Source organism: Danio rerio, chromosome 6 (genome assembly GCF_052040795.2).
Source record: "Danio rerio strain M-AB ecotype USA chromosome 6, GRCz13ab, whole genome shotgun sequence".
In the NCBI taxonomy this organism is placed as follows: domain Eukaryota; kingdom Metazoa; phylum Chordata; class Actinopteri; order Cypriniformes; family Danionidae; genus Danio; species Danio rerio.
Genome location: NC_141026.1, coordinates 42,567,501 through 42,588,483, shown reverse-complemented (window position 1 = coordinate 42,588,483; position 20,983 = coordinate 42,567,501). Strand labels below are relative to the sequence as shown.

General features: G+C 34.8%; 4 protein-coding genes and 1 long non-coding RNA gene across 11 annotated transcripts in view; 3 read left to right on the top strand and 2 right to left on the bottom strand.

Moving 5' to 3' along the window:
* Nucleotides 1-4,546, bottom strand: part of LOC141386325 (uncharacterized) — an 8,602-nt gene extending 4,056 nt beyond the window's left edge. The window contains exons 1-2 of the mRNA XM_087257763.1: nt 4,483-4,546; nt 2,324-2,644 (exon numbers count right to left, since the gene is read on the bottom strand). Coding sequence (XP_087113889.1) covers nt 2,324-2,644; nt 4,483-4,546 — 385 coding nt within the window. The remainder of the gene's footprint in view (nt 1-2,323; nt 2,645-4,482) is intronic.
* pfkfb4b (6-phosphofructo-2-kinase/fructose-2,6-biphosphatase 4b) overlaps nt 1-20,983 on the top strand; it is a 514,755-nt gene that overhangs the window by 92,941 nt on the left and 400,831 nt on the right. The gene's annotated exons all lie outside the window — the stretch shown is intronic.
* The window catches only part of si:dkey-28n18.7, a 25,512-nt gene continuing 7,121 nt past the window's right edge, over nt 2,593-20,983 (top strand). Inside the window, exons 1-5 of the long non-coding RNA NR_170248.1 lie at nt 2,593-2,676; nt 12,143-12,293; nt 12,723-12,775; nt 12,990-13,059; nt 16,406-16,547. This is a non-coding gene — a long non-coding RNA (si:dkey-28n18.7). The remainder of the gene's footprint in view (nt 2,677-12,142; nt 12,294-12,722; nt 12,776-12,989; nt 13,060-16,405; nt 16,548-20,983) is intronic.
* The window catches only part of slc4a8 (solute carrier family 4 member 8), a 51,228-nt gene continuing 35,860 nt past the window's right edge, over nt 5,616-20,983 (bottom strand). For 2 of the 6 annotated variants that reach the window (XM_087257712.1, XM_087257715.1), the window contains 10 exons: nt 18,148-18,309; nt 17,934-18,047; nt 15,315-15,476; nt 14,527-14,778; nt 12,975-13,043; nt 12,715-12,888; nt 12,093-12,224; nt 10,073-10,185; nt 9,781-9,889; nt 5,616-7,252 (listed from right to left, as the gene is read on the bottom strand). In XM_087257712.1, coding sequence (XP_087113838.1) covers nt 7,232-7,252; nt 9,781-9,889; nt 10,073-10,185; nt 12,093-12,224; nt 12,715-12,888; nt 12,975-13,043; nt 14,527-14,778; nt 15,315-15,476; nt 17,934-18,047; nt 18,148-18,309 — 1,308 coding nt within the window. In that variant the 3' untranslated portion in view covers nt 5,616-7,231. Of the gene's footprint in view, nt 7,253-7,839; nt 8,257-9,376; nt 9,890-10,072; nt 10,186-12,092; nt 12,225-12,714; nt 12,889-12,974; nt 13,044-14,526; nt 14,779-14,846; nt 15,026-15,067; nt 15,477-17,933; nt 18,048-18,147; nt 18,310-20,983 lie in introns of those variants that run through there. The other 4 variants (XM_087257713.1, XR_015493962.1, XM_087257714.1 and 1 more) reach the window with 4 other exon arrangements.
* Nucleotides 18,428-20,983, top strand: part of ttll3 (tubulin tyrosine ligase-like family, member 3) — a 63,864-nt gene continuing 61,308 nt past the window's right edge. Inside the window, exon 1 of one of the 2 annotated variants that reach the window (XM_087256091.1) lies at nt 18,428-18,587. The gene's annotated coding sequence lies outside the window, so the exon portion shown is untranslated. The remainder of the gene's footprint in view (nt 18,588-20,983) is intronic. The other variant, XM_087256092.1, reaches the window with a different exon arrangement.

Below are 20,983 nucleotides of genomic sequence, written 5' to 3'. Positions count from 1 at the left end.
TAAAATAATAATGTTCTAGAAACTGCAGCTTGTACAGCAAATAGAGGTGTAAATGTTATAAATGATGCACTATTTACAGTTGGCTTTTTATTTAAAAACTCCAAATAAACATTAAAATGAATGTAAATTCTTCTTTGCCAGATATAATTAAGGCATCAAATAAACCACATGAAAACAGAGGCAAAAAAATTATAAACATTATACAAGCAATGTTGCAGCAGACATCAGTTGATGTATTAACACTGCAAAGTTTTTTGTACAAATTGACAAGGATTATTTATTTTATAAAGTGCAGGGTTGGAATGTGTAAATATCCTGTTAATATTTAGAAATCTTGCTGTATTTATTTTTTAAACTCATGAATTTCCGACATGGTAATTCATTATCTATGGTGTGTATATTTTGGGTCCTGTTGATGGCTTTAAAAATACAAACCTTTCTAAAAATGTATGTGTTGTTTATGTTATTGTTCATATTTTAACTGCTACCCGGTAACAACCCGTTATAAGAGAAACATTTTTTTGTGCTCATATCTGAGTCTAACTTAGGCTAGAGTGTATGAAAGATCATTTATTTTGCAGTCCAACATATTATTATTATTATTATATTAATAAAAACAGCTTGCATCACACAGTTTTTAATAAATCGTTTATTATTACTTGTTTTTAAATGTAAGTGCTTATATTTATATTAGCAAGTCTTTGTTATAGTGCAGATACGGGCGGTCAAATGAGAAGTTCGGGGGTGTGGTTGATTTGACATACAAGCGTTTGGTTGGAAGCTTGATTCTGCGGCTCTGCCTCTGACTTCATCTGGTAATCCATTCTGGTCATACCCAGGGTTCAATTTCAGCAGTCTTTTGCGACAGTTAGTGCCTGTCATTTGCGTTCAATGCGAATTTCAATTTGCCTTCAAAGCGTTCAATGCGAAAAGACGTTGTTGTGTCGTCCATATTATTTACAGTCATTGGTCCAGTCAGGTGCTGTGGAAATACTGTGAGTCAGTGTAGCCGTCTCATTGTGAGCGTGAATTAGACATACTCTCTGCTCTCAAAAATAAAATCTGACAAGTGTCTTTCATATGTATTCGGGTTATACGTATGTGTAAGTAATATAAAGGTTTGAATATCTTTTGTGAGTTCGTTCTTTGAGATGTAAAAGCAGGGAAAGCGGCTGCATAGAGAGACACTGTACGCACTGCTGAAGATTGGGGCTGTTTACAGGGGTTTGACTGATAAATATGTATTTGTATATGTACTGATAAATTTTAAGCTAAATTGTTAACAGTGCCAAACAGCATTTCCTGTTGTTTACATCCTTGTTTACATCCTTGCTACAACATATCATTAACGCTAGAAACTGTGCATGTAATATTTTAACAAATAAAATACTTAAAGGTTGTGGCTCACAATCCACAGTCTACTATGGTTGGAGTTGCTCCTTCTTTGGGGAGTTTTTAGCCGAATCCAGCACTGAACTAGGAGAGATTCTGGAAGCTGTCCTTTGTCAAATGCTAGAGCTATATCTTTTTTTATATAATTCTTTGGAACATATGTAAAATCAAATTGTAAGCACTTCTCTCTTTGTGTCCTTACAGCGCCTCATGTCATGCCCCTTCACTGCGCGAGGTGTATGCGAGTAACCTAAAACATTTGTGATCACACTAGCCTGGATGTATTTTTTGGAGTCCTCAAACTTCGTTCACTGTAGGCTTTGCTAAGCTAACTCTGTTAAAGGCAATGTATCTCTTTGCATTGAACTTTGAGCATATACATTCAGAGATGTTGTTTATGTTAACACATCTACATTACACATCAACTAAAGTTTTAAATGTGATATCATAGTGGACCACCCTTTTAAATCGAAAGCTTATGCAAGTAAAAAATAAGTTATAATTTAATCTTGAATATGATAGAACTGAATTTGTTTTTATTTCATTAGTAGGCCTATTTTATTTTCAGTAGTATACTTTTATGAATAAATTAGTAATTCTCAGATTTGCTATAATTTTCATAGAAGGCCATATTCAGGAGAAAAATTCTCATCACATTTGAAAAAATAAATTTTTATGCATAATTTTTTTGTATAATTCAGGTCTCATTTGTGTAACTTTTTAATAAATCAAAGAGTTCAGGGCACTGTAAACGTGGTTAAAACGGATATAACGTTAAATACAAAGACAAAATGGCTTTAATTGAAAAAAAGTCTAACCTAAACTACTGTCTGTTTTATAAAACAAAACATGGTTTTTGCTCTAAATGGATGGACATATTGCCTTATGAGGGTAACATAATTCAAATGCGTACTTCTAAATGATTTCTTACTTTTAACATAGACGTCAGTGAATCTGGATGTTTTATCTAATAAGCAGACGTACGAGCCCTGGTCCTCCTCGGTCAGGTCTGACAGCAGCAGAGAGAAGTTTCCAGGTGAGGTCTGGTTGAAGAGTGTAATTTTGTGTCTGTACAGCTCAAACACACTGGATATATCCGTGTAAAGTGCGTCTTTCGACGCTCTTCTGCTGTTGGTCTCCCACGAGACGCTGTTGGGCCTGTGCTGGGGGTCTAGACAGGAGCAGGGCAGCAACACAGACTCTCCGGAGAAAGCGCTCACGTTCCTCAAACCACTGTTTGATGGAGCACAGGCTGAGGGAAACCAAAATCTCTCGTGTGGGAAGGTATGGCTTCAAAATTAAAGTCTGAATAGGCCAGTTTACGGTTAAGGATATGCTTAAATCAAACTAATGATGCATGCATAGATGTCTCTCTAGCGGCTGATTTAATTAACGTTAGCATAATAGACACTCGAGAGCAAATACGCTGCATCTGTCATGGCGTTTAACAACAATTGATAAATTTGCATAGTTTAGAAATACTAAGTCAATATAAAAAGACAGACATTCTCTCCTGCGAAAGATACTTTAAGGATTTAAATCTAAGTAGTTTTACTAACGTGCAAAAAATATGTTAACTAAAATAGGATGTTAATTTATGACAGCAATATGTTAATTCGTGTTAGAAACATGCTCATTTATGCTACTTTTTACAAGTAAACAAAATCATTTATTCTTTAAAAATTCTACTAAAAAACAGTATTGATAAATTCAAATTCATGGCTGACAAATTTATGGAAACGAAAATGCTGCTAATTCGGTTTTCAGCATGCTAACAATTCTTGCTAGCAATGCTTACTCTTGTCAGTAAAATGTAAACAATGTGAACCAAAAGTTTGTAATCCTGATACTCTTCATTAAAAATCAGCTATATAAACTTATTTTATATGGGAGCTGCTGGGATGGGAGTGCATATGTAGCCTATATGTACAATATAGGTTATCAGGTTCTAAAATTAAATTATTCATTAAAGATGATTAATAAATTCTATAAATAAATTTAAGAAATTAATCATTGACCCATTTACATGTTACACTCATCACCAGTGTTGGGGAAAGTTACATTTGAAAGTAATGCATTGCTATATTAAGTTACTCCCCAAAAAAGTAACTAGTTGTGTTACTTAGTAATTTTTATGGTAAGTAATTTGTTATGTTACTTTTGAGTTACTTTATATTACCTGGCTTAGGCTTGATCTATTTCAGAACTTGTATTTTATTCTTTTTTTTAACAGAGGTGCTCTGCAATTAACAGTGCACTGTATAGCCTACACCTACATTAAAAACACATCAAATGTAACACACCAAAAAAATATTTTAGGATGTTATTTGAGAACTTCTTGACCCCAGAGCTATACGTGCCGTATATTCAGATTATTTAAAGTTTAACACAATGTATTTGCTACTTTTGTATCGTTTGTCTAAAGCAGTGGACACCAAACTTGTTCGTGGAGCTCCAGTGTCCTACAGATTTTAGCTTCAACCCTAATAAAACACACCTGATCAAGCTAATCAAGGTCTTACTAGGTATACTTGAAACACCCAGGCAGGTGTGTTGAGGCAAGTTGGAGCTAAACCCTGCAAAGACACCAGCCCTCCAGGACCGGGATTGGTGACCCCTGCTCTAAAGTAAAATCAGTGTCTATTGAGACAATCCGCTTTACTTTTTCTTCGATGCATTCAAAATAATGAAAACATTCTCTCAATGACTGCATGATTCATTGTGACTACTTTGATTTTAATTCAGCAATTTATTTTTTAAAAGTGAATTAATAAAACAAAAAAATTGCTCAAATATTACTGCTTATTTTTTTTAAAAGTAACACATCACTCGTTACCTAGAAAAGTAATATTATTACGTAACTCACATAACTTGTAATGCACTATCCCCAACACTGCTCATTACATTACAACTTTATTGTATGTTAAGTCAGATAGCCTGTTCTCTGTAAAACATCACAAATTTCTGCTGAACTATACAGCATTAAAATTTGAAAGTAAATTCAGACTTCAGAATTTACAATCCATTGATAAACAAGCATCAAATTAATTGTTTTTAATTAACTATTAATTAGTTTGGAGGCTGTCTTACCTTTTGTGAGGCACTGCATAGATGAGAGGATGCTTAAAAACATCCAAAGATGCACAAGTGACATGTTTATGCTGTGATGGTCACGTATCTCTTGAGATGGAGCTCTTACAAGTCACTTTCATATCCTGCAAGCTCTTGATATTTATCAGTACAGTAGAGGAACTCTTACACAATTAACAGTCAGCAAGAATAGTCACTGAAACATACAGGGCAAATGGAGCTATAACAAAAAGCCTACAATAGTGTTTTGTGTACTAGTCAGTGCTTTTAACTGAAGGTAAGATCATACATGTGTAAAATGATTATTTAAAAAAAAATGAATGTAGTAATTTATCATAAGGTGTATATACACTTACTGGCCACTTTATTAGGTACACCTGTCCAACTGCTCGGTAACAAATTTTTCTAATCAGCCAATCACATGGCAGCAACCTAATACATTTATGGCATGTAAACATGGTCAAGACGATCTGCAGTTCAAACTGAGAATCAGAATGAGAGAGAAAGGTGATTAGAGTGACTTTGAACGTGGCATGGTTGTTGGTGCCAGACGGGCTGGTCTGAGTATTTCAGAAACTGCCGATCAACTGGGATTTTCACGTGCAACCATCTTTAGGGTTTACAGAGAAGGATCCAAAAAACAGAAAATATCCAGTGAGTGGCAACTCAACAGAAGACCACACCGGGTGCCACTCCTGTCAGCTAAGAACAGGAAACTGAGGCTACAATTTGCACAGGCTCATCAAAACTGCACAATAGAAGATTGGAAAAACTTTTCCTGGTCTGATGAGTCTCGATTTCTGCTGCGACTTGCAGGTGGTAGGGTCAGTACTAGTAAGGTGTACCTAATAAAGTGGCCGGTGAGTGTATATAAACTTGAGTATTTATCCATTATATGTCTAAAAGTTAAATTAAGTCAAAGCAAATATTTAAGTAATAATTATTACAATTTTGCCTGTATTTTAAATTTTGCAGTGTAATGTGATTTATTTTATGGTTAATGGGTTTAATTAATAGGTTAACTACAAATATCTTGGAGTACTTTCCTTGAAAATTACCAGTACTTTCCCCCTTTTATTAAACTGCACATTGATATATATGTTGCTGTGGAAAAAAAAACACATGCACAACTCTTAACAGGTTCATCATTCATAAAATCTAAAATTTATTGGAGTGAAAGACATTCTCATTGAACACATCCCAGCATGAAGATAACATCGTACAATCAAGTCAATGACAACAGTTCCATAAACGAGAAAGCCGTGGAGGGGGATTATAAAGATAATTCAGTAGCTTAATGTCAAGCTGGGAAAATGCTCAATACTCCTCAACATTCCGAAGCTGAAATGACATTCCAGATTATATATAATGACATTCTCCCGAAGGCAGTTTAATAAGGTGAAACACGCGACTTACAGACAACTGGCCCAGTTAGAAACAAAAAATACAGCAGTAACCCATTCGCATTAACAGCCAGTGTCTTACTGCATCTGCTCAACTCATTTTATTAAAATACATTTATATATAAAAAAGAAAACTCTTTTACTTAAAATAACTATCACGCTGTTATACTCTATATAATAATTCCCTTTAAAATATAAAATCATATCGGTATATATATCTACACAAAGTGCAACTGTAAATAAAGTGTTATTTCGCTGAGGTTAAAAACGCAACCATATTTTTTGACCTCATTCAGTGCAGAATCTATTGTGGGAGCTTTAAAAGTATGGGGAGGTAGTCTATACGAGATGGCTTATTACTGGGATTGGTGACTCGTAAAGGTCTTTAAACGAAAGCCTGAACAGTCTTACCCTCAACCCTTGAAAGACCGAAAGGATGGAGCATATAATGGAAATGTTAACCTGTTCATACAAGGAAAGGGGAGTTTAAAACACTCGCAATAGAGTTCATACTTCTCCATCAGCATCCCTAAACCCATATAAGCCTTTATTGCTCAATATTAACAAGTTTGAATACAGCACGCGCAATAAAAATAGACATGTCCGTCTATAGTGGATAAGGACTGATTTGGTTTATGGTGGTTTAGTGTACGTAATGGCTATTTATACTGGCACAAAAGAGTTTCAACTGAGGTTATTATTTTGATCGGATGTTTGGCTTAAACACACAAACTTGTTGCTTTGACGGTTTGACACACGTATACAGTATTATCTACAAGTATATAGTTAAAATGAGAACATTTAAACAGCTATTAAACAACTTAGAACCAGACAACGAACGAAAAACAAAAAACGTGTACAGTACAGCACAGCACAGAGACGCCTATGTCTGCTAAAACCCAACTAAACATTGAAAATAACCTGGATTTGGTTGGAGAATATGTCGCACATATTCACACACACACACACACACTGAGACACCAATATATCTCACACAGCTATACATAAACACGCATGTGTGTGAGAAACATGGGAAGAAGTGAACTACTGTAACATCTGTGTGTTTTTAGCACGCGGCTGCTTCTCGAAGTCAGCCGAATTTCAAACGACCGTCGCTAAGAAGGTAATTTCTTCTTTCTGCAGGGATACTTCACGGTACCTCCTGTGAGGAGAGAAAGAGAACACACAGATAAAGAGAGATTTATATTTGAGCAACTATTTAATAGTTTCAAACCCCAGTTTGTCATCTGATCAGTAGGTCTCAAAGTGGGCTCCATAACCCATACATAAACAGGGCTTTATGACTTCCATGACGCAGAAAATCTGGATGGAAGTGTGGAATCCAGTCATGACAAATTGAATCTGACCTATAACATATAACATAATATGGATATAAAAAATGCTTTAAAGTCTCCAAGAAATCAAATCTAACCATATGATTTTGGTTCTCACATTGTCAGTTTTGTGGTGAGCGAATCATCTGTGCATGTCATTAAGAAAAAAAAAAAGTTTGTTCTACTAATCTTTAAGTGAAATCTGAAAATGCCTTCCCGTTTGTTTTCAGTTAAATTATCAGATTATGGGAATTTGAGTTAATGAGTGTGGCTAACATACTTAACCACTCTGGTTCAACTATCAGTTTCGACAACAAACAGAAATGGTGAGCAGGAGTCTGTTAGGTTGTAATAACTCTTCTAAAAACCCTTTCCTGATCTTTCTGAATGAAATGCCTACTTTACTACATCCAATCAACTTGAAGTAGATCAAACAAGGCACACCCAAAATGTTAAATGTAAAAATTAAATGTTTTCTCATTTAATATTTCGTTCCTCTATGAACTGCATCAAAATATGAACAAAATAATGATCGCTGCTTCCGTTTCATTGGGTTTTTAAGACTTCAATTGAAGTCTGAAATAGTTTGGTTCACTTAAAATTAAGCGTTTTTTTTTTTTAAAGAAGTCTACGCTGCTAACTAATGCAGCTTTTAATTGATCGAAAAATGCAGAAAAATTGTAAAATAGTTAAACATTACAATTTAGAATAGCATTTTCTTATTGAATGTAATTAAAAATTGAATTTACCCATGAAGTACCTATCATAATTGACCACATTAGAACAGCAACTCATCTTATTATACTGATTTTTGAAGGATCACGCGACACTGAAGAATGCAGCAATGATGCAGAAAATAAAAGGATAAATCACATGAATAAATACAATTTAAAACTACAAAAATATAATCGATTAGATACTGTATTCTGTGGCTGAGAGAGCTTAACGTGCTGCAATTTAAGAAAACGCATGCAATTACAAAAAACGTCAGCAGAGAAAATATCTTCATCTGTTTGACAGCACAAGTGCTGCAAATCCTCACAATGCACACACACTTAAAAAAAATGCACTACATTTTCACACTATGCAAACAAATTAATAAAACATGCTGCATTTTCTCGCAACACAAATCATTTATAAAAAGCGCAATATATTTTCTTACAACACTTGCAAAAACAACGGAACACAACAGAAATGTTTCAAGGCGACCCTAAAACGTTATGGACGCCACTGTACCATGACAATTGTTGCATCCCAATTTGCATACTATCCGTCCTGAATAGTATTTAAAAATAGTATTAGTATGTCCCAAATCGTAGTATGTTGAAAAGAGTATCGCTGATATTCCCCACAATACGTTGAGCATTGGACGCAAATTCGATTAGAACTACAAACGCGGGTAAAAAGTGTAAATAAACTACAAACATATTGGACGCACGAGACCAACCATAGAGAAGCTTCTGTAAAGATTATTGTATGACTGTTAATATCTAGCCAACTGGAAAATATTTAAATTGTGTTTTCTGTGTTATATTTCATCTACAACAACAATACTGAACTTACATAAAGACATGTTTGGATATTAACGTCTGAATGCATAATTACCCACCAAGAGATTTCTCTGCCTGAAAGACTTGTGAATGGGAGATAAACCTGCTGCTGCAAGATATTAAAATAAATACGACAGAAATGTGGATGTGTCGAGATGATTGTCAGGGCTCATAACTAAGCAACGCAACGATCTGTGAACGAGGAAGTGGTATGTCCCAAATCTTGCATACTCTTTTGTCACACACTCAAAAGTGTATATTTTTCCTTTACCAAAAAAGTACATACTTTTAGGGTGTACTATAAGTATGCAAATTGGGACGCAGCAAATTGCTCCGTGAAGTTATTGGTGATCGTTGAAAGGTGAGTTTTTTTGTGTGTTTTTTTTTTTAACATCCTGAATCCCTTGTCTTTTGTATTTTATTAGCTTGAATAACCATAACCTAAGTAGCCAGGTCTGTCACGTTTCCATTGTGTTCCATGCGATTTGAAAGTGTTATGAAAAAATGCATTGTGCTTTCGTAAATTGTTTGTGTTGTGAGAAAATGCTGCGCAAATTTGAAAAATGTGTTTGTATTGTGAGGATTTGCAGCATTCGTCCTGTCAAACGAATTAACATGTTTTCTTAATTTGCTGATGTTTTTTGTAGTTACATGTCTGTTCTTAAATTGCAGCAAGGTACGCTCTCTCGGCCACCGTAATTTTAAATTATTTAAATTTTATGAAATCTTTACTATTATTAAAAGTAAAAATTTTAAACCATTAATCAAAATCCAGAAAATAAAAAAAGTCAACAAAAAGAGAATGCGTTAAAACTGTCAAATCGATACAATAATTAGTGAAAAGTCATATATATATAAAAATAATGAAAGTCTAAGAGATCTCTGACCCCCAAAAAGTTTGTGAACCCTTGATCTAGCAACCTTCAAAGAAGAACAGTAGAAGAAACAGACAGATAAGTAAGGAAATTTAGGGAAAACCGACACTTTAAAGGAAGGAAAGAGAGTTCTTGCCTTTTTATGTGTGCTTGCGCGTTGTGTGTCCATGTTATTGGAATTGAGGGATTTCCAGACAGTAGTTTTAGACATTTCATCAGATATGTTAATGTCAGAGGGATCAGTCCTGGACAACAGGTTGAGGAGAGGAAAGTGAAAGGGCAGGAGAAAGGGAGAAAGGGAAAGTGGAGTGTTAGTTACTACACAACAACAGATACACAGTGGACATGGTGGTTGTGTGAGCTTATTTTGAAGACACCAGGCTTTTGAACGAGGGTTCGTAGTACACGGGCCTGTAGTAGAGCTGTACCTTGGGTCTGGGGTTCGAGGAGAGTGTAGAGGTTTGCTCTCCATTGGGATCTGCACTGTGTCTTTGTTGTCCGATTCCCCAGATTCATCCACCAGCATCTCCTGTGATTCCTGCTGCTCAGATGAACACACACATAGAAGTGGCTTTATTGTGTTTATGTCAAACCACATTGCAAGAATATGTTGATGGATTATTTTTTAGTTTATAGCCTGATTTGTTTAAGGATAGTAAAAGAATTTTCAGGAGTATAAAAACTTACAGTGGTGTGATAAAGTGTTTGCCCCTAACTGATATCTTTTTTTTTTGTATGTTTGTTACACAATAATGTTTCAGAGTCTTTAGAATTTAAATATTAGTCAATTATTATTAAGGGAAAACATAATAAACAATTACATAGCGATGGCACGGTGGCTCAGTGATTAGCACTTTTGCCTCACAGCAGGAAGTCACTGGTTCTAGTGCCGACAGGGCCAGTTGGCATTTCTGTATAGATTAAATATTCACCCAGTGTTTGCGTGGGGTTCGTCCAGGTGCTCCGGTGGCTGTAGTGTATGAGTGTGTGTGTGTGTGTGTGTGTGTGTGAATGTGAGACTGTATGGGTTTCTCAGTACTGGGTTGCGGCTGGAAGGGCATCCATCTGCTGTGTAAAACATATATGAAATAGTTGGAGGTTCATTCCGCTGTGGTGACCTATGAAATGGAGACTAAGCCAAAGGAAAATGAATGAATGACAACTACATAGTCTATGATAACTTGCAATGAGAAGAGATGTGGAGGGATTTGGGGACTCATCTTTGCAGAATTGTTGTAATTCAGCTATATTAGAGGGTTTTCGAGAATTAATCACATTTTTAAGGTCATGCCACAGCATCTCAATTGGATTCAGGTTAGGACTTTGATTAGACCAATCTAAAGCCTTCATTTTCCTTCAGCCATTTAGAAGTGGACTTGCTGATTTGCTTTGGATCATTGTCCTTCTGCTGAACCCAAGTTTGCTTGAGCTTGAGGTCACTAACAGATAACCGGACATTCTCCTTCAGGATATTTTGGTACACAGCCATATACATGTAGTTTTGGAGTTTGTTTTCCCTTAATAATAAAAACATTCCTTTAAAAACCACATGATGTGTTTTTGTTACCTTTGAATACACATTAGAGCGCACTGATTGGTTTGAAATAAGTCTTACTCATGAATGAATGCAACACACTCTGAGACGTATTTAGGAACTCCTAGGTACAGACGTCCAGTCTACACGCTGGAATATGCGCTAAGATCTCATAGCCGTGACGCAGCTTCAAAAATTTGTTTCAAACCGGACGTACGAATTTGCTCAAAATAATGCAAAAACAACCAGTTTTCAATTTTAGTGAAATATATATGTCCTAATAGTATTTTTAGCAGTGTGGGACACATACGACTGTCAACAGCTCAAAAAATGTGTTTTGGTGTTTCATAGCCTTAAAAAAAAATAAAAAAATTCCTGAATAATCTTTGAATACCTTTAAACAAATCAGGTTACAAGCTAAAAATAATCCATCAGTATATTTTGATATGTAAACAATTTTTCACACCACTGTAAATCACTGCTGATTTAAATTGTTTATGAAATGTAAAACAGAAAATGTGTAAAAAAAAAAACAGACATGCTTTTATCATGTTTACTGGTTATTTAGGCAATATTCACTCATCAAATTAACTCATTAAATTAAACTCGACCTGGATTGGAACAACTTAAGGTAAAGCAGTAATTGTAAATGTTCATTTTGGGGTGAACCATCCCATAAAATAGGTTGTAGAACAGTAAATGTGTAAAAAAAAGCATTTACAACACTGTAGAAGCACTGCGCTGTTGTCCCTTAATTGTTATTTGTCTGTAACCACCCAGTTATTATATTGGAAATACACTAAAAATAAAGAAATAACAATAATAAAACAAAAACAAAAAAAGGATTAAAACTACACACATTTCATAACCAGCATGCATTTTATTTGCATACCCTTTTGTTATGGATCACAAACCTCCTCTGCTTTCTTGGAATCATCATCCAGCTTCTTCTTTCTATTCTCAGGCATCAGATCATCAAGGTAACTAAGCTCCCGTTTGGAAAAACAGAAGTCCAGCAGCTTGCGGATGAACACTAATGCCAGGACCTGCAGGAAATAAACACGCTCATACTGTATTATTCTTATGGTTCTTAAAACACTGCTCCACGTCACTAGGTAGGTTTTAATTTTAGGTGAAGTTGAAATAGTAAAATAAATGATATAAACATTGAATGCACTGAATAAAAGTGTCTTCCACATGTGTTCTGTACATCATTATTTTCCATTCAGTGTTCAGAAATGTACAAAAATGTAGACTTTAAACTATAAAACTGGTCATGATTGCTTAGTTAAAATACTTGGGAGGATTTAATTTTTTTTTCTAGTATTGATTAACAATACCAAATTTAGCATCTATACAGCTCTACAGATGACATTCAAGCAAAAAAAAGATATAATTAATTACCTCAATTTAATAATTTGTTCCCTTGTGCACATAATCTAGTAAATCGTGCCCCCATTTATTTATTTATTTATTTATTTTTTGCATGCTATGTGTTATGCTCAGTGTCTCTTTGTGTTTTGTTTTGTGTCATACCATCATAGGAAACACGATTGCGGCAGGGGAATGTTTAATGACCCAGAGCAGCACAAGGCAGGTAAGTTGGGTCAGAGTGAACAAGTGAACCTTCCTCAGAGGAACATGGCGGAGATAAATAAAGTCTGGCTGATGCTTCGCTGGCATGCCAAACAGCTTCAGACGGTCAAACAACTGAGAAAGAAATAGCAGAGAAAGATGATGAATGACTAACCTGTCTTTAAACCTGTGTACTGAATGTTTAATATCAATATCTCTACCTGAATGCCTTTCAGAGATGAGACGCCCATATAAAGAAAAACACCATAGAGAACCGGCATGGGAATGAACTGTGAAACAAAAATAGTGAGTATTAAGTAATGCATATATCATTTAGATTTTAATATGTTTAGAATTTAATCTAACATTGCAGTCTTAATACAAAATATATTTAAATAACAAATCTCAAAAATGAGTTAAGAAGAAAACAAAACAAAGGATAAAATGTCTGGGGTATTTTTTATGCATGAAATGGAATGCTCTTTCGAGCACCCTGCACTGTGGGGTAGAGTATTGCATACTTTTAGGACATTTTTGTATGATTATTAAGTAAATGTGATGATACACTATTCTATAAACTGTTTTATACAAGTCAATATGACATTTCAAAATGTGCAAGAATTGTGGGAAAACGGAACTCTCACCTGTTTTTCTTAGCTAGCTATATATTTTAATCATATTAAATACAGTATAAAATCTGCCTCATATTTTGGACTGTGTGGCAATTGTTTATTTTTAGTGTCAGTTTTGATTTAAGCCTTAAATATTTTTTCATTTATTTATATACATATATTTTAATAATTTGCTTAGAACAATTTTTTTATAAGTACAAAACAGAACAAAAACATTTATACAATCTATTATATTTTTTATACAAATGATAAGGAAAAAATACAGAAAAAAAGTAAATTAATAAAAAAACTAAGTAATAATAATATAAAAAAAAGCACAAAATAAAACAAAAAACAAGCACCAGCCCATCTAAACATGTACCATATAGAGTAAATAATATACACCGTTAAGCTTTACTTGATCAAAAACAAAACATTAAAAATGGAGTGGAAAAGTAAGAGTAATTGACCATGAATCATAAGTGCCCGACTTTCAAGTTTTTTCAAACTTTTTAGAAGTATCTGCCCCAGCAAAACGAATTCTTTCAAGCTTAAGAGCAGCAACCATTTCAGTCAGCCATTCATGAAAAGTAGGTGGTAAAGTGAACTTCCAGTCTATCAAGATCACCCTTTTAGCCACCACTATACCAAACATAAGCTATTTGCTGATTATGTGAATCGAATAATTTCTTGATCCTGGTGTGTGTGGTGTGATTGTTGGCATGAAATTAGTTTTTCCCCATTTCTAATGTATATCTCAGTGAAATGACTTGTTTCAAACAAGGATAAAATGTGGAACGGGACTTTATTTTTTTCTAGTCAGGAACTAATTGGATTACTGTGGTTTCCTATTTCTGTGATCCAATGTGTGAGGCAGTTTGAAACATCCTCACACGTAAACACTTCAACAGAGACAAAGAAAGTTTCGAAAGAGTTCATGAAAGAGAATGTACATGAATAATAAGATCATAAATAAGTCTCTAGAGTGTGTATGGGAAGTTTCAGCTCAAACTACCCCACAATGTTTTATAAGTCTTTTAAACTCCCCCTTTTATATTCATATACTGTTGCCACACAACTGTGTTTAAATCCCATATGAAACTGATTTTCCCTTAAAGTAGGCTATCATACATACAACAACCCACAAAACATGTGCAAATACCTGTAACAATCCAGTCATGAACACAGAGCAGCCCATGAGCAGAAAGATAAACAATCCAGTCAGCCTCTGTTCTTGAATACCCAGGAAACGAGGCTGTTCTCCAGGGGCTGAGCTTTCAGACTCCAGCTTCAGGCTGTTGACGTGGGATATTGACAGGACGGTCGCTGCTACAAACCAGGGCAATCCCAACATAGAACATACAGCCAACATCACCCCGACCATCAGCAGATCCAAATGGTACCCACAGCCTTTCTGTGTAGAGGAATTATACAGTTTAAGTCAAAATGATTAGCCCTGCTGTGATTTTTTTTTTCTTTTTTAAATATTTCCCAAATTATGTTTAACAGAGCAAGGAAACATTCACAGTATTCCCTACAATATATTTCTTTTGGAGAAAGTCTTATTTGTTTTATTATGGCTATCAAAAAACTTTTTAATTTTTTTAAAAGTCATTTTAAGGTCAATATTATTAGCCCCCTTAAGCTTTTTTAAAAATTGTCTACAGAACAAATCACTGTTATACAATGACTTGCTTAATTACTCTAACTTACCTCATACCCTATTTGACCTAGTGAAGCCTTGACAAATATCTAGTAAAATACCATGAACTGTCATCAAAATTAGTTATTAGAAATGAGTTATTAAACTATTATGTTTAGAAATGTGTTGAAAAATCTTTCTGTTAAATAGAAATTGAGAAAAAAAATATGGTGGGGGGCTAATAATTCAGGAGGGCTAATAATTCTGACTTTAACTGTACATAAACAGAAACCTCCTCTGCCATTTACCACCAGTTTGTGCTCTTTGCGGTTTATAATGACTGCAGTGATCTGTTGGTCCATGAAGATGAGAATGGTGCAGAGGAGAGCTGGTATTAAGGCAGCCAGTACTGTCCACCATGGGTTGCGCCCAATTGGGTTCATCACCCAACCACGATCATCACGTGTAGGCTGTAAAACACAACCAGGAGACAGTGAAACATCTGAACGAATGTCTAGAAAAAAGCACTGTACTTATATTTACTCCAAAGTAATAGCGATTTGTGTGTGTGTGTGTGGGTGTGTGTGTGTGGCAAAAAAAGTAATGGCTCAAATATAGAAAAGTCCAAAACTATCAATTACACAAGAATGAATGACTACACGTGAAGCTTGTATAATTTTGTTTTGGGCTGTTCTTTGACATCTATTATCTTTGCACTGATAGTCCAAATTTAGGCTTGTTTTATTAAAGCTGGCTATGTTTACATGGCTATTAGATGTCCTTTAAAACAAAATTGCTTAGTGGGTGGGTACCGCTTTCCAACATTCTTCAAAATATCTTCTTTTTTTGTTCAGCAGAAATTGGAAATTCAACAGGTTTGGAACAAGTGGAGGGCGATTAATTGTTTGATTAATTGTTTGTGAGTGAACTATCCCTTTAAGAATCAATTTATAAAAAGTGTTCATGATGAATTATAGAGTAAGAATGATCAGTTAAAAAATGTATTCAATATAATAATATACAAATATAATTCCAATATGATTGGTGCTCAACATTATTTATGATTATAATCAACAATTTCAGGAAATTTATTTTAATCTAATTAAAATTGACCCAAAATAGTTAAACAGCAGCAAGGTTTGTGTGCTATTTATTGTGATTCATTACACTCATGTAAGCTGAATTGAGTTATTATTTGATAACCTGATGTATAAAAGATGTATAATGACAATTCAGTCTAATCTGAGACAAATTTGTTAGCCATGGATTAAAAATGAGTCCGGCTAAATTGTTCATAGATCTCTGTCTGTGCATACTAGTACATGTTATTAGGATTAGCCAGGGTATAAACTTATTTCCAAGTCTCAGCATTGTCTAATCATCTAATCTGTCACTGCAGGGGTGCCAGACTCTAATCTAATCATACAAGCAAATGGGTCTAAAACAAGACACGTACAAACGGCACAAAAAGAGGATACTTGTGGATTATGAATGGGAGCAAAATACTTTGAGGACTGAAGAATCACGTTCATCGTTGTAAGGTAAGCAGATATTTTTAACAGAGCGTCAAGAAAGGAAAGCACTTCCGGTTTACTGATTCACACAGATGCTTCCTGTGTTTTGATACGTTTTTGAGAGCTGTTTTAGTTAAATGGTCAATTATTGATATATTTATTATTATTAGGGAGTAGTTCAAGAACACTACTATAGTGAAAATCAGCATGTTTGAGCTGTGTATTGATTTGGATGTTCAGATTCAATTTGATTTTAATACAAGTTCTTCCTTTGATTCTTGATTCTTAAATAATTTCAATAAGGGGATATATAATACAAAGGGTATTGAATAAAAAGATATGAATAATAAGCATCAGTTTGCAAATAGTGAATTAATGAGTAAAGTAAAAATAAAATAAAATTTTAGGTTTTAATTATAAGCAACGATTAAATAGGATTTTAATTAGTCATATGTAGGCCACACGGAATTTTCACGCGCAGAAATCTACAGATTTCCGCAGATTTTTAGCCCATCATTGAGTCTATTTATTTACATGTGTAAATGTGTGTAAATTTATGTTTATTCAGTTTTTATATTAATTTCACAAATATTTTTGCGATATTATAATAATAATATTAAAATGATCATATGAATACTGTAAAAGGTAAAACGAGTCTTCAAGCTATATCCTGCATATTAATGAAGTTGCATCTTATTCACAATAGCGCACACTGATTGGTACACACCAAGTCTTTCTCATGAATATAGGCACAGATGTGCTGAAAGCTCAATGACGTCACTTTGTTCCAGCCGGTACAGACAGCCAGTCTCCACGCTGGAACTTACACAATGATCTCATCACCGTGACGTAGCTTTAATTTATTTTCAAACCTGAAGAACGAATTTGCTCGAAACAATGCAAAAACAACCCATTTTTACTTGTTAGCTAAATATATGTTCAAATAGTGTTTTTAACAACATGGAACATGTCAACATCTCCAAAAAATGTGTTTAGGGGTTTTGTGACCCTCTAAGTCAAATTCCCCTTACACATGAGATAATGTACAGAACATTATCAACACAATACAGTAAAACAAAAGTATTTTAAAATAGTATCACATTAAAAGCCATACTTGTCATCATATTATAAATATCTACAAAGATTTTTCCTGCAAAAAAACAATGATGGTTATGAATTTAATGTAGACATTTTGGAAATTGTATTAAATGTCCTTCCTGAAGAGCATTGATATTCCACCAGGGGGCAGAAAACGTACTGTTCTACCAATATTATTTTTTTTATTAGTGAAGTATTGTTGAAATGATGCTTTTTAGAGACATTAGAAACACATTTATCAAACATGACAGTACATTCTGAGTTATAGGACTAAAAATGCAAGGCATTTGTGTGTATTACATACTGTAGTCCTACCTTGAACTTGCTGGGGACTTGTAATTTTTGGGATGGAACTCCAATGATATAATCAATCAGGACCATGAAAACAATGGTGAGGAACACCGCAAAATCACTGATCATTGACCGCACCTGCATCACAAAAATACCAAATATACACTTAGCATTTACTGTCTGCAAAATGGCTCCATGTATGCAAGCATATATAAGTGTTTGAGTCTTTTAGCCTCACCCGTGTTGGAAAGTATCTGCTAGCCTTAAACTGTTTCAGGAAGCTAGACATTAAAAAGGTACCAAAGAACAAGATGGATGACCAGAAGAGCACATCAGGGGTATAGGGACCGTGATGTCCACACGAAGGTCCAATAAACTGACCCTGGAGATCTAAACACTCCTACTCACACACACACAGAGAGAGAGACAGAGAGAGAGAGAGTGTGTTTGGCTCATATTTAACAGCATGGCAGCCTAGACGCTGACTCAACTGTGAAAACAGGATTAGCACTAAATGCGATCTGTGTGAGACGACACTGTGAAATAACGGCGCACTGCAGTGATGGGACATGAAGGAAATAACAGAGAAAACTCCTCCACTGCTTCAATGTGTTCTTTTCACTGCTTGAGGTTGTCAACGGATGTTTATGGCAGCTTGGGGTTGTTGAGAAGGCTAAAGTAAGAAAAAACATAGCTAGAGGTGTTTTTTACTGTGACATGTTTGTTCAAATATATAAGGTCATGTTCAAAATCATCTGCACTCACATGAGATTGAAACACAGTGGTTAAGGCTTAGGCTAGTTGGCTAATTCTATACATTTGGTATGCATTTATAATGGAATCAATGAATGAATATGGCTGCAAACAGGGTATTTCTAGAATGCAGGGTGAACAATCCATATTACTATATATAGATAGAGTATACCAATGACTGTAGTATACCTTTTTCAAGCACTGTTGTAAAGGCCAACTCAAATGACTGCATTCTAAATCGTATACTTCCCTACTATATATTCATATATTAGGTGAATTTTTTTGTTAATAAAATATCTGAATTCAAAAAGCAGACAAAAAAAATAAACCGGCATAGCAATGAATGTTGTGAAGATAGCGTGTCTATACTGTATTCATGCTGTATATATAGTGTTAAGTAACACTTTAGTTCAGGTAACAATTCATGCAATTAACTACTGGCTTATTACCTGAATATTAAGATATTAACTGTTGATTAGGTGTTATAGACCTTTTTCTTGGAATGCAAAATTACCCATTATGCTTTGCGTGTTTGCGCAAGAAGAATGCTAAGAACTTCCGGTCGGCAGCTGATGCGTGTAAACAGTCACATTTGGACAGCTTTGAAATTGAAACGATAGTTTTTATCTATTTTACGCGCTTTTATCATCTTTGAACTGATCCTGTTGTCCATCAGCACCATCTCCTGGACTGATTATTTAAAGAAATGCAATCTAATAGGATGGAAAACAGCTGCTGTGAGGCATTTTCCCCTCGCTGTCAGACGTCACCTTCTGACGTTTAAATGAAGCCTCGTCATCGCTAAAGTCAACAGTTTCTCTTTCTTTCAAATATACCAGCCCAAACAAATGTAATTCCCCAAAATGTTTGACACACACACGTAGCCTGTACTGTCCCACTGACACACTGATTTAATAACTGTGACAAAAAGAAAATATAGGCTAGTGTCATTTCGAAATGACAGAAAAACACAAACCGTGGTAAAAACAACACACAAAATAAAACATAAACGGCTCGCGATTAAAATCAACAGCAAATCAGCCAGCAGAGTATCAGTAACTGACTTTTATTGATCATTTTTGTAAATTGTATGACCTTCATATCTGTTAAGTTTCATGCCAGTAATCTGGTTTGCTCTATAATGCAGAAAAGTATTGTGTGTGTGTGTGTGTGTGTGTGTGTGTGTGTGTGTGTGTGTGTGTGTATTGAAGAGCCACTGAGCTAACAGCTAACAGGCCGGAAACACGCACACACACTGTATTTCTGACGGCAGACACGTGAACTAGGAAAACGTTTTTCTCGTATTTCTGACGTGCTTGAAACACATCTGACAGATTATAACAGCTTTAACAGACACATTTCTAAGTTTTGTGTCACAAAAACACTCTGTAATCTATTAAAATTGCTTTTAAAACCCATTTTCAGAGCGCAAATTACCAGTTGTGAACGCTGTAAATGGAGGTTTTTAGCATTCTACCGGAAGACGCTGGTCGTTATGGCGCCCTCCATGCAGCAGCTATGAAAAAGGTCTATAAACTAGTATGATCAAATTCTACATCCCTAATCCTACCCAAAACCTAAACCCAACAACTACCTTACTAACTATTAATAAATGGGTTATTAGTAGTTTATTAAGTGTAGTAGTGTTAGTTAATGGTTTGTTAATACAGTGAATTGTGACCTAAATTAAACTGTTACCCAGTGCTCTATTTTATTAGCTGTGAATTAAGTATTTATTAAAAATAGGTAGCTACTCAAAAAATATAGTATTTGATTTTGGATGCTGCCAAAAAATGCTTGGTACGCCTATAAAGACCACAGATACATTCAAAACTATATAGTATATATCATATTTGTTTGAACTTTTTTTTTTTACCTAAGTAGTATTTTCTACAGTATTTGATTGTGTGCTGTGTGAACAAAATCGTTAAATAATGGGGGCTTTTCATTCAGTTGCAAACCATTTATTTTGAACCAGTGGTTTCAAAATGCATATCGAAATGTTAATTTCTCCTATCACTAAAATGTGGACATGCTGCATTCACCAACTTTCAATTGTCAAGTGATCTATATGGTCAATTTAGGGCTGCTTCAATACCATTCACTAATTCTTTCCTCATGGCATTGTAAACTGTTTATCAGATGCACTCTTCAGAAGTGCACCTGAAGGTAAAAAGTTATCCAGTATATATATATTTTACCCCACTGTTTTATGAATAAGCTTTTCACTCATCAGAGCACACGTGCTGCTGATGATGTGACAATAAAAGTGATTCGATTTAAAGTGTGGCACAGTGGCTCAGTGGTTAGGACTGTCGCCC